Below are 13563 nucleotides of genomic sequence, written 5' to 3'. Positions count from 1 at the left end.
TTAACAGAGTAGCAGCAGCGTAAAAGAGGGGGCAGTGCAAATAGTCCGGGTAGCCATGATTAGCTGTTCAGGAGTCTTATGGCTTGGGGGTAGAAGCTGTTAAGAAGCCTTTTGGACCTAGACTTGGCGCTCCGGTACGGCTTGCCGTGTGGTAGCAAAGAGAACAGTCTATGACTAGGGTGGCTAGAGTCTTTGACAATTTTTAGGGCCTTCCTCTGACACCGCCTGGTACAGAGGTCCTGGATGGCAGGAAGCTTGGCCCCAGGGATGTACTGGGCTGTACGCACTACCCTCTGTAGTGCCTTGCGGTCAGAGGCCGAGCAGTTGCCATACCAGGCGGTGATGCAACCAGTCAGGATGCTCTCGATGGTGCAGCTGTAGAACATTTTGAGGATCTGAGGACCCATGCCAAATCTTTTCAGTCTCCTGAGGGGGAATAAGCTTTGTCGTGCCCTCTTCACGACTGTCTTGGTGTGTTTGGTCCATGATAGTTTGTTGGTGATGTGGACACCAAGGAACTTGAAGCTCTCAACCTGTTCCACTACAGCCCCGTAGATGAGAATGGGGGCGTGCTCAGTCCTCTTTTTTCCCTGTAGTCCACAATCATCTCCTTTGTCTTGATCACGTTGAGGGAGAGGTTGTTATCCTGGCACCACATGGCCAGATCTCTGACCTCCTCCCTATAGGCTGTCTTGTCGGTGATCAGGCCAGACACTGTTGCGTCGTTGGCAAACTTAAGGATGATGTTGGGAGTCGTGCCTGGCCATGCAGTCATGGGTGAACAGGGAGTACAGGAGGGGACTGAGCACGCACCCCTGAGGGGCCCTCGTGTTGAGAATCAGTGTGGCAGATGTGTTGTTACCTACCCTTACCACCTGGGGGACCCGTCAGGAAGTCCAGGATCCAGTTGCAGAGAGAGGTGTTTAGTCCCAGGGTCCTTAGCTTAGTAATGCGCTTTGAGGGCAGTATGGTGTTGAATGCTGAGCTGTAGTCAATGAATAGCATTCTCACGTAGGTGTTCCTCTTGCCCAGGTAGGAAAGGGCAGTGTGGAGTGCAATAGAGATTGCATCATCTGTGGATCTGTTGGGGTGGTATGCAAATTGGAGTGGGTCTAGGGTTTCTGGGATAATGGTGTTGAAGTGAGCCATGACCAGCCTTTCAATGCACTTCATGGCTACAGACGTGAGTGCTACGGGTCGGTAGTCATTTAGGCAGGTTATCTTATTGTTCTTGGGCACAGGGACTATGGTGGTCTGCTTGAAACATGTTGGTATTACAGACTCAGTCAGGGATATGTTGAAAATGTCAGTGAAGACACTTGCCAGTTGGTCAGCGCATGCTCGGAGTACACGTCCTGGTAATCCGTCTGGCCCTGCGGCCTTGTGAATGTTGACCTGCTTAAAAGTCTTACTCACATTGGCTACGGAGAGCGTGATCACATAGTCATCTGGAACAGCTGATGCTCTCATGCATATTTCAGTGTTGCTTGCCTCGAAGCGAGCATAGAAGTGATTTAGCTCGTCTGGTAGGCTTGTGTCACTGGGCAGCTCGCGGTTGTGCTTCCCTTTGTAGTCTGTAATAGTTTTCAAGCCCTGCCACATCCGACGAGCGTCGGAGCCGGTGTCATACGATTCAATGTTAGTCCTGTATTGACTCTTTGCCTGTTTGATGGTTCGTCGGGAGGGCATAGCGGGATTTCTTATAAGCGTCCGGATTAGAGTCCCGCTCCTTGAAAGCAGCAGCTCTACCCTTTAGCTCAGTGCGGATGTTGCCTGTATTCCATGGCTTCTGGTTGGGGTATGTACGGTCACTGTGGGGACGACGTCATCGATGCACTTATTGATGAAGCCAGTGACTGATGTGGTGTACTCCTCAATGCCATCGGAAGAATCCCGGAACATATTCCAGTCTGTGCTAGCAAAACAATCCTGTAGCTTAGCATCTGCGTCATCTGACCACTTCCTTATTAAGCGAGTCACTGGTACTTCTTGCTTTAGTTTTTGCTTGTAAGCAGGAATCAGGAGGATAGTATTATGGTCAGATTTGCCAAATGGAGGGCGAGGGAGAGCTTTGTACACGTCTCTGTGTGTGGAGTAAAGGTGGTCTAGAGTTTTTTTTCGTCTGGTTGCACATTTAACATGCTGGTAGAAATTAGGTAGAACGGATTAAGTTTCCCTGCATTAAAGTCCCCGGCCACTAGGAGCGCTGCCTCTGGATGAGCGTTTTCCTGTTTACTTATGGTCTTATTCAGCTCATTGAGTGCAATCTTAGTGCCAGCAGCGGTTTGTGGTGGTAAATAGACAGCTACCAAAAATATAGATGAAAACTTGGTAAATAGTGTGGTCTACAGCTTATCATGAGATACTCTACCTCAGGCGAGCAAAACCTTGAGACTTCCTTAGTATTAGATTTTATGCACCAGCTGTTGTTTACAAATATACACAGACCGCCACCCCTTGTCTTACCGAAGTCATCCGTTCTATCCTGCCGATGCAGCGTATATCCCGCCAGCTGTATGTTGTCCATGTCGTTGTTCAGCCACGACTCGGTGAAACATAAGATATTCGTTTTTAATGTCCCGTTGGTAAGAACCTTGATCTTAGGTTGTCCAATTCATTTTCAAATGATTGAACTTTGGCTAATAGGAGTGATGGAAGATGCAGTTTACTCGCTCGCCATCGGATCCTTACAAAGCACCCCGACCTACGTCCACGATATCTCTGTCTCTTTCTCATGCGAATGACAGGCATTTGTGCCTTGTCGGGTGTCTGTAGAATATCCTTTGCGTACGACTCGTTGAATCCATCAATCAGATTGATACACGAGTGTGTAGGTGTGGGTTATAGGGTGTCTAATTGTTCTAAATGTTTTCAATATGGGTGACTCTTAAAAGAGCCTGTTTTGTTTTTGTACAGACATCACCCTTACCTGAACAGCACCCTCACCTGACAAGTAGAAATGAAAAGGAGAGAAACTGGGAATGTAATAACTGCAGTTGACATAGCTAAGTAAATGGAAGAATACTCTTATTGCAATGTGGATGGCTCTTAAAAGAGCATTTGGTTGTGCATAGTGTAGTCTATGGTGTTGTCAGGGAACAGCACCCTCTTCGAAGAAGTAGGAGGTGAAGATCTCCCGCACATGGATTGCCTCCTGTGCTGCGTTGTTGGCCCCCATCCTTGAAACATCCTGCAGAGCTGTAGACCTCTCTACTGGCACACGGCGGCAAGCTGCAGATCCCCTCCTGGTCCTCTTGTCCATCCTCATGAAGTTATGCAGGACACAGGTAGCCTTCACATGCCTGAATTCCCCCAGGAGGCAGTCCCAGATGGCCCTGGTCACCCAACCTTGCAGTGCCCTACACGGTAACTGTAGGCAATCGCTTTGAACGAATCTCCAGTTACAAGGTATCTGTAGGAATATGGAAGAATGTAATTATTAGCTTTTACATCAGGTCATTGTGGATTACTAAAGTTTAATATCCCTTATAACAAATCATGATAACATTGGATAGATAGATGCATGTGTAGCATGTGACAATAGCAGGATCATATCAAGGATAGCGTCACAAATTAATACATAAATACCACTTGAAGCTTGATGATGACTTCATCATTTGAATCAGCTGTCCCCAGGACCAGGACAGAGAACCAATGCTCTTCATTGGGACCTTTTCATCTGCAGATAGCCTTTCACAGCTCTCTGTATCTGAGGACAGAAAACCTCACAAAAAAGACTGCATTATACTCAAATTAGACAGCACTGAATATTATGTTACTATTATATCCATCCTCACTTCTAGGGACTGGAACTACACAAAAGTACCTGCCCTATCCAGAACAGCCTACTCTCTCACTTTGACAGTTGGGCTGCTATCCTTTCACCCTCCTCCATGGCTGCTAGCTAGCTACCTACAAATGCATTTGGAGTTTGTTTTTTACAGTGATAAATACATCAAGATAGCTAGCTAATATGAAGTTAGGTAGCTGGTCAAATTTAATTCACTTAGCTAGCTATATATACAGTATGTAAAGTTGGCTAGATAGCTAGCTAGCTACGTTAGCAGCTCATTTGAGTAAGCATGCCCTGTAGATCTTTTTTTTTACATTTTCAAAATGTATTTACTTCCTTGAATAGGTTCTCCTAGCCATGTGGACGATTGGAAACAGGGCAGCAACGTTTGGTTGTTACCTGAGCGGTTTAGAGCATATTGCTATTTACCTGCGAATAACCAGACCTTCAAACAAATTTGCTATGCTGAATTCTTGACGCACAATCGAACATGCTGCCAGCACACCCACAAGCGAGGCACTCTGGGCGGCTGAAGCGGCACGCGGCAATTTATCGCGTGCTATGTACACCGGGCATTATGTGGAAATGCTTTGTAAGATCTGTCATGCGTCAGCAACGCCTGGGAAGACGAAACCGCCCTTTGACAGATATCGTGCAGTTGCGCCTTGATTGACAGATAAACACTTCATAAAATACTGTAACGACCCCGGGTTTATATGAGCGGATATCGACTCTGCCACGCGAGTGTTCGAGACCTGCTCCCTGCCTTTTCATTACATTGGTGTCAGAAGTGATCGGACCTTGCATCCACGAACGTGCGTGTGCTTGGCCGTTGAGCGCGTTCCTTCTTCTTCAATGAGGTTTAATGGCGGTTGGCATCCAATTTGTTGCATTACCGCCACCTACTAGACTGGAGTACAACTCCCTTATATTTTGCTTGAAAAATAAAAATAAAATAAATACCCTACCACCTAACACTACACTCACAAATTCAGAATTATTACTAATACTTAACCCCACCCTTCTCCACTATTTAAATATATTCACTACTACCTCATGCCCTCAACCTGAAATGATGGGACATCACCACTTAACACTCCCTGTAACTATTCTGATGTCGAGTCTCGCACACCCAAATACCTCTCTGCAGCTGCCACCACAACCTCAATTTTCTTCGACTTGCATTCCATCCCTGCAGTACAATTAATAACCATTGCTATAAACGCTAAAAATCCAATCTTACTGAAACATATATCACTTGCTTGCCTATCCCTCTGTACTGATACATATCTCCTACTCTCACCCCCCCCAATTAACAATTATCACTAGACCACTTCTGGTTACCCTCACCGATTCCACTATACCCAACGCTTTTTTCACCCATCTTGAAACCACAAATGGATCAGCCAAAAGGCAAGGGTCCACTTTTTTTCAAAAACTTCACTCCTACTGTCACAGACTCATCTTTATCCTGACCCTCTGTGCAAGCCTCTGGCTCCGAGCACTTCACCACACCTACCACCTCCGATACTTCACCCTCATTCACTTCCATTTCTCCTCCTGTCTTCAGCTCACTTTGCTTACATTTCCTACCATTCTTCTTTAACAAACATTCTCCATTTTCCCCGCCATTTTTTACCGACTCAAGCTCTGTCTTCCTCCCTCCTCTCTTAGACCTCCTCTGCCTCTCTTTTCCCCTCCATTCCTCCTCTGTCATCCAATTATACGTCTCCTTATGATAATACTGCACTTCTCCTGACATACATCTGTTTCTTGCCTTCTCAAGGGACTCCATTTTCAACCCTCCAACTTTCTATTACATCTCCTTGAGAAACTATTTCAAAGATTTATCCTTATAAGAACAAGAGACCGGCGCTCAACTATGATTTCCGACTGATGGACTACCTCTTCTGGAACTCCATCTTGATCGACCTCCTGAGCGCGTTCCTGTAAGACGTTGAGTTGTAAACTAGCGCAAGGAAGCGCACTTTGAAAGGAGGGAGTTGTGTAACGACCCTGGGTTTATAAGCGCGGATATCGACTTTGCCATGCGAGGATGCGTTTGGTGCACAGTCGATGGCGCGCTGGACTTCGGGCTAGAAGGTTGATGGTTCGAGACCTGCTCCCTGCCTGTTTCATTGCAATATTTTTTAAGAACAAAAGATAGTCAACTTCAGCGATTTCATCTTTCAGTCACTTAATAATCTAAATTGTTTCAATACACATTTTAGGAGTAATTTTAGGAGTGTTGTATGCCAACCATTTGCATTTATTAACGGCTGTTAAATAATTTCACATGCGAAGTCAAGCTGAAGATGGGAAAACAGGCACAGTTCAACGTTCTCTCTATTGTTGTGATGCGGTCTTTGCTGATACCCTTTTCCCTCTACTCCTCCCCTTTCAGGAAAAACATATTTGTATCCGGAAATTAATAAACTCGTGATGTCAGGAGGTAGCTAAGCATCCAGATGACTAGCTTGTTAGCTAGCTAACTAGTTTTAAGCATACGATTTAAACTGTTTTGAAATGTCGACAGCTAGCTACATAGATAGAGAGGTTTTCATCGACGGAAGTGGGATTACTAAAGCAGACGACAATCGGTTGATTTAACCGCTAACACTAACGGGTTATATCTAGCAACATCGGGAGTCTGAGTTGAGATTTGTGCTCCGCATCGAATACCTTCTCTGCTCTGTAGACATGATGCAACCAATGTTGGAACAAGTGACAGATTTCGGGGACTTTACTAGAGGTACAGATTTAAACGAATATCTAAAACAGACGTATTCAAATAACAGAAGTTGCAAAAACAATCTATCAGATGTGCGCGTGAGCCCAGATGGATGCCACATTCATGTCATTCTCCGCAAACCCAAGGTTGGTCTCATGACTTTTGACAAATATCAGAGACCAGAGCTGATCCAGAGCCAAAAGCACCTAGATTTGGTGCTGACTCGGGCTGTGCCCATTGTGGATATTGTATATTTTGACGGCAACAACAACAACAGAGACGGCGGTGTTCCTTTGTTAGCTGTCATATTCGAGAATGGAAAAGCAGAGTTTTGGAAATTTCTGGAACTCAAAGGGGGATGGCATCACCTGCACACCGCGGTACTCTGCAACAGCCCCCGGGCTAAAGTCATTTCTGTCTCGGCCAGTCCGAACTACATCTTCTGGTGTGAGGAGAGGCCACCGTCGGAGAGCTCATCACCTGTCAACGAGACCCACAACTTCAGGTACTGCATCTGCAAACGAACCTATGAGGTGGAGGAAATGGCTCTCAGTTTAGGGGGCGTGAAAATTGCTCTGCACAACAACCCCCGCTACAATGTCATCAGCTCAGGTGAGAATGTTTACCTACTACCTGATTTGAAAGACAAATCCACCATGGCTCTCTCCAAATTCTTTCTCACGTGGTCCCCCCAGCATGACACATTCAGAGTGAGTAGCACTTGTAAAGGTAATCTCCTCCGAAAAGACTCTCCTTCTACTAAAGAATCAGACTTTAAGAGGTTGGTAACAGACTGCACAGGGTACCTATCAGCCCTTAGCCCCCCTGATATCTATGGCTACTCCCCTACTGGCAGTGGAGGCCTGTTACTACTGCTCAGCACAGGCTGGGTCAGTCTACTACAGAAGGATGGAGTGTTACGACAGATCTACAAACTAGCTGACAACTGCCTGGCCAGCAGCGGTGCCCATAACAGCCTGAACGTGTACCAGAACACCCTGGCTCTGACCATCGGATGGACCCTCTACCTGATTGACACTACGTGTGGCGTGGAGCTGGAGAAGATAGCCCTGAAGAGAGAGGGGCTACTCTACGGGACCGAGAAGCAGGCACCACACCTGCTGTTAGAGACTGGCCTGTTTGTGGTGATGCTCCGGGAGAGGGACCCCCGGGGCCGCGACTCCGACCCAAAGCAGAAGTTCCCGTCCCTGGGTACAGGGGAGAGCATCAGCCCCGCGGCTCTACTGGTAGAGGCCGTGTTCGAGGAGGCCTGTAAGTATTACCAACAGAGAAGTCTCAGCAGTGCTCGGCTCACTGTGGAGAAGTTAAAGAGAGGAGGGATGTTCCAGGCTCCTATCTCTCTGGCCAACATCATCAGAGACTACCTCCAGAGCGGGGGGGAGAGGGGAATGGAGTTACCCCAGGGAGGAGGCAGGGAAGGACAGGAGAAGCTGCTCGGGTCCCTGGAGGCTGAACTGAAGGGGCTGGCCTCCCTAGAGGAGGTGAAGGGGGGATTGGTGAAGGAGAGGGATGTGGAGGATGTGTGTGAGAGTCTAGTGCAGCAGGAGGTGGGGAGACTCCTCTTGTCGTCAGAGCTCGACCGAGACTCTCTACTCTACCTCAACTCCATCTTCAGCCAGTTCCCCGGTCAGGCCTGGAGGGCCACGCAGAGCGCTCTGCAGCTACGCTGCAATGGAGAGGGCTCTCTCTCCTCTAAAGCGCCCCCGGAGGTCTGGAAGACTGTCCTCAGCCCCGTACAGGCCCCCACTGTCACCGCAAACCTGCCCTATACCAATGGCAGCAGCCAGTCTAAACATAAGTCACCCAAACCTTGCCCCAGCACTGGCTCTAGTTTTAAACTTAGCCCCAGCCTTAGCTCCAACCCTAGACCCCCTGCCACTAACTCGACCCTGCCTGTCTTCGAGCTCCTGTGCCACTCCGTCTTCTGCTTCCAGCCCAGCTGGCTGCCCAGGTTCCTGGAGCTAGCCCAGCAGCAGCAGACCTCTGCGGGCTTGGGGATGGGTCTAGGCCTGGGTGGCTCCACCTGGAGCTACTCTGGAGGTAGGGGATCAGCGGAGAACGGAGAGAGCCTACCCCTGTATAAACGCGCACTTTCGGCTCTGCCTCTACCTGGCACCGGATCAGACCTGAAACAAGACCCAGATTATGAACAAAACCAGGACTTGGAGGTGGATCTTCTCCTGGTGAGTGGTAGACCCAACGCGGTCCTCCAGGCTCTGAGGATCTTGATGGGGAGACAGCAGTGGGAGAGGGTCACCCAAGTGGCCCAGAGGTTCTGCAGGCAGAGTCCCTTACTGAACAAGGAGATCTTTACTACCTTACTGTGTGAGATGGCCCAGCATCGAGACCTGGATCCATACCTAGACCTCCTCTGGGCTCTGTGTCCTGAAGATCTCACGGTCACGGCCATACTCAACATTTTGCTGAAAAATATACCATCATCCTCATCTTCATCCTTATCCCCCTCCTCAAATATCCCTCCCTCCTCTCCCTTTGCTGACCCCCAGTCCAGGCAGTTGACCTTTGGGTTGTTGAAGCCGTTGCTCAGTAAAGTTCTACAGAGAGAGACCAGGCCCAACCAGCGGTATGCTGACATCCTCCAGTCGCCCTCGTTCCCCCCTCCCACGCCCCCTCGCTGGGCTAAAGGACTGCCCAGATCCACCACCGATCCTAGCATAGGCTTAGATCACAATGATATCATCGGCAACACGGCGGCCATCTTGGATCAACACGACCCATCTAAACACAGGACTGTCCCCGGGGGCAGGGTGACCTCACCTCCGAACCCCGACTGAGACGCGCACACACACACACACACACACACACACACACACACTGGACTCTGCGATATCTTCATGTTACTCTAGTTGATGTGCAGTGTTGGCTACTACATTTTTTTTTAACAGAGTAAAAAGAACAAAAAAATCTATTGATAACATTATTGAGATTTCAGTTGATTGGTATAGGTAGTAGTGGGTTGTTAGATTGAGATTTGTCTAATCTGCTATTGAACAGCATTAAACTAGCATCTCTTTAGTGCTTCCTCTACACTGGAGCAGGACTGTGCCTGAACAACGAAGTCAACTAAAATAAATGTCCTCCTTTAGGCAGGCTTCATATGAGGCTGTGTTCTGTTGTCAATCATAGGCAGATAAATGGCCATAGCTGACAGCTTACCTTCCGAACAAAATATTGTCTTAAAGTTATTCCAGGTTATTAAATTACTACTAAATCTTACCATTGTACATACCTCTCTTATTTTAAAATGTGTATATATGTGGTGTTAAGTGTTATTGTGTGAGCATGAATGCAGACAGAGTAGAATGCTAGCTCAGAGTTGCCTTTCATTCAATAAACTCAGCCTTAATGGAATGAACATTAAGCCTAATATACAGTATGTATTGATATTATTAAATGTGCATGTCGCAGAGCTACCATTCTTGTCTGTAAAATGGTAGAAATCCATTAACTGTCCTCTTTTTATTTTATAATCAACTTGCTTAATATTCATTCATTGTTGTGGGTCGTGTTCAGCAGGCACAAAACAGAACATGTTTTCAAACAGAAAATGTTTAAAAAGCTACAATGAACATTCTCATTGGTCATGTTCAGGTAGTGCCTCTTGTGCTTCAACATTTTATTTTCTAATTCGTGCCTACTGTACACCACCTGGATATTTTTTGCGTTCGCCAACTCGGTGTGTCATATCGTTCCAGGTGGTTTACTGTACTTTAAACCTACTAAGAATCGAAAGCCCTTTGTCAGCTCATAGTGATACAGTTATCGGACCCTGACCCACAAACCTCTGTGTTGAATGTTTATTTGTTTAGAATATTTTGAACCCTTGGCTCTAGGAGGTAAAGGTTTCGTCTCTGGGATGTGACTTCTGGGTTTAGGGTATGTTCCTCATAAATTCAGTCAACCGTCACGCTCAAACATTAACTATGTTTTACTGAACCGTGTCTGTTTGAAAATAACATTGACGTAATGACACCTTTTCCAGCAGCAGTGGAAAAGTTCTATAGTGAAACACATTATTTAAGAGATATACAGCTGCTTTTGGAGGAAAATGTTCAGTAAAAAAGTATACATTTTCTTTCAGGGGTAGATGAATATCTATGAATATATCTTTCTACACCTTTAAACCCTTGTCGCATTCTCTCTCTTTCTCTTTTCATTCTCTTCTCAGCCCTCTCTTCAGTCTCTCCCCTGGCCACTCCAGTCTCTCTTTCTCCAGTTCCACCCAGTACATTCCTACCAAACTGCCCTATAGAGGAGAGGTGACTCACCATCTTCGAGCTCCTGTAATTTAATTTGGGATAACTCTGTTATGTCCTTAGTGGGGGTGGGGTGGGGTAGGCCCAAACCAAAGCACATCGCACACACACACTAAGCACCAGGTCACGTCTCGCTGCATGGGCCAAGTGACTGTAATGTCGTTATGGATGTTAGACCCTCTGTCTGTTTTTCCTAACATTTTCTCTCTGTCTATCCACTGTTGGCATTCTCTCATTCTCCTCTTAACATTCCCCGTCTCCATTTCACCTCTGCTCTCTGTTTCTCCTTCTCTTCCTCTCTCTCTCCTCTGATAGCATTCTCTACATACTTTATGTGTAGCTTCACCATTGTCAGTATTACAGAACATCCTACTATTGTTTACTTGTCATGTCTGAGTTAAAGTCTGGAGATCAAACCTCGTACATGAAGCACTATGGATAAAGACGATTGTTTTAAAGTGCCTAAATTCTTATTTTATAGAAAGTCTTCTTTTGCGTTTAGAATTAGACTCAAACTGATTCTTTAAATGTGTTTGTGCTGTCTTGCCAATGACATATGAGTTGGAAAGACAGTACAGACAGATCAGGGACTCAGGCTAACAGAGCTGTGGAACCACCTCTAAAGAATATAATAGATTGTTATGAGATTATTCACTTCTGTAGTCCTATTCAGATATATTCTGTGAAGTTGGTGCAGCCTAACCTGGTTAAAACAGACTGAACGCTGCGCTCACAAAATACGGCCTGCTAAGGCACACAGTCACAGTGACACTCCAGAATTCTACTGGACCGACTGAGTTCCTTCAGGGTGCTAATGCTCTTCATTCACAACCTAGTGTCACATATCTGCTCTAATGCAGTCACCACCACCGCTATAGATACAGCCGTCAGAAGCATGGGATGGGATGGTGACCGTGGGATTGTGTGAGTGACATGGGGTTATTAGTTTTTCTTGATCATGTGACTCGGCCAGGAAAAACTGGTTGCCTGCTCTCAGAGAGCCAAAGATGACTTACTCTGTGCCGGAATTCTCCACCCAGTGATTCAAGGAAATCCCCCACTTAGATTAAACAGCATAGGGCTGGTGTAAGCATGGGTTATTACACCAATCCCATTCTTTTAAATCTGCGGGGGAGTACACTCCAGTGAAAAGGGTTGATAATTGGGACGCAGGGTTTGGCTCATGAGATGCTGTGACTTGTGATGACATTCTGTTCTGTTTGGTGTTTCACTGTGCATATGATAACTGATGAGACTATCCTAGTATGTCAGGGGTGCACAGCTACAGTCCTGGAGGGCCACAATGGCCGTTTTTTTAAAATTACTTTTAATCACAGACTGTATACTCTCTTTGGCCAATCAGTGACATTGATTGATCAATAAGTGAAACTAAAACCAGTAGGATTGCAGCCAACGACTTGAGTTTGATACCCCTGTAGTATGTGGGAATGGATGGATGTATAAAGCCTTAACATAAAAAGAAAATCACATAAAACACCATTGCCTAGCATCCTACTATTCAGTCCAGACACGTGAATGTGCTCAGAAAAGGAAGGCTTTGTTTATTTGCTTTTGCTCCACTTTGACAGGTGGAGTTCCCCTTTTTTATTGCCTGTTATCAAATTGTGTCTTTTCCGATCAGCTGAGATGACTGTTCTATGTACAGTACTTTAGACTTCTGCAGTGTTTCACTTTCAGCCACACAGATATCAAATGTTTGGATATATGATTGAATGCAAAATGCGTGTGTTATTAAACCCGAAGTTAAAACTTCTACATGGTCTCTCTTTGGTGGTGTTTGTGTATGTTTGCTATTTTGGAATATACTGTTTGATAGTATTGTGTTGTATTTTCCCAGTCTATTTCTAATTTAGCTAACTGGTCGTTGTCTTGCCAAGGCAACAATGTAGTATTGCTAACAGCAGAAACAGTCAGGTACCAAGGCTAACTAGTTGAGTGTAATTGGGTGCGTTCCAGATAGCCATATTATTTGCAAGACTGCACAGTTTACAAGATCATTACATCATAGTGATGTGGTAAAGAGCTGATATTATACACAGGCCTGAACAGAATGTGCCCAATATGTCTGTCATTGTGAGAAGTGCCCAATATGTCTGTCATTGTGAGAAGTGCCCTAGTATTTTTACCTATGTTTCTGTTCTGTGAATAGTTCCTCATCCTCACCATAAGGCATGGCTCACACAAATGTTGTTCTGGTTTGTTAGGCCCTTGACATTGCCAACTCACTCAGATACAAAAACATTGATTGTTACCCTTTGTTTAAACTAGCCTGGTCCCATAAGAGTTAGCAAGATGGCACAAACAGACCTGGCTATGTTTAAACCCATTATAGTCAAAGAAACAGAAACACTACATTTACTAGTTCCATTCAGGACACATGATGACCCAAGGGCTCGATTCAATCAGATCTGCTTTAGCCAACATCCGCATAGCGGTTAGTTTGGCAGTGTCTGAGGTGGGACTGCGTTAAAGCTGTCAAATCCACAAGTGGCTCCGAGCATTATACCTAAAAAACAGACATTACCATTGGCTGCACGGAGTAGCATTAAGATAAATCCTATGCTGCCTTGTTTAAAAGTTTGAACACTGGAATGTGTTCACACCGGCAAAACATCCACTATGTGCATGTCTGCTATCGCCGGTTAACGCTTGATCTGATTGAATCTAGGCCTAAATCTCTTTAGAGCTGCACACAGCTTAGTGTGTGGACCAGTCGAAGG

General features: G+C 45.9%; 1 protein-coding gene across 1 annotated transcript; it reads left to right on the top strand.

Moving 5' to 3' along the window:
• The first annotated feature begins 6223 nt into the window (after positions 1-6223).
• LOC121568637 (Hermansky-Pudlak syndrome 6 protein) lies at positions 6224-12598 on the top strand. The gene has a single exon (XM_041879048.2). It carries the CDS (start codon positions 6494-6496, stop codon positions 9338-9340), a length of 2847 nt encoding a protein of 948 aa, XP_041734982.1. The 5' UTR covers positions 6224-6493; the 3' UTR covers positions 9341-12598.
• The last annotated feature ends 965 nt before the right edge of the window (positions 12599-13563 follow it).

The sequence above is a fragment of the Coregonus clupeaformis genome, chromosome 1 (genome assembly GCF_020615455.1).
Source record: "Coregonus clupeaformis isolate EN_2021a chromosome 1, ASM2061545v1, whole genome shotgun sequence".
Lineage (NCBI taxonomy): Eukaryota > Metazoa > Chordata > Actinopteri > Salmoniformes > Salmonidae > Coregonus > Coregonus clupeaformis.
This window is presented reverse-complemented; position numbering and strand designations above follow the sequence as displayed.

Coding starts and splice junctions, on each gene's coding strand:
- LOC121568637 (XM_041879048.2), top strand. CDS start 6,494: ATGATGCAACCAATGTTGGAACAAGTGACAGATTTCGGGGACTTTACT.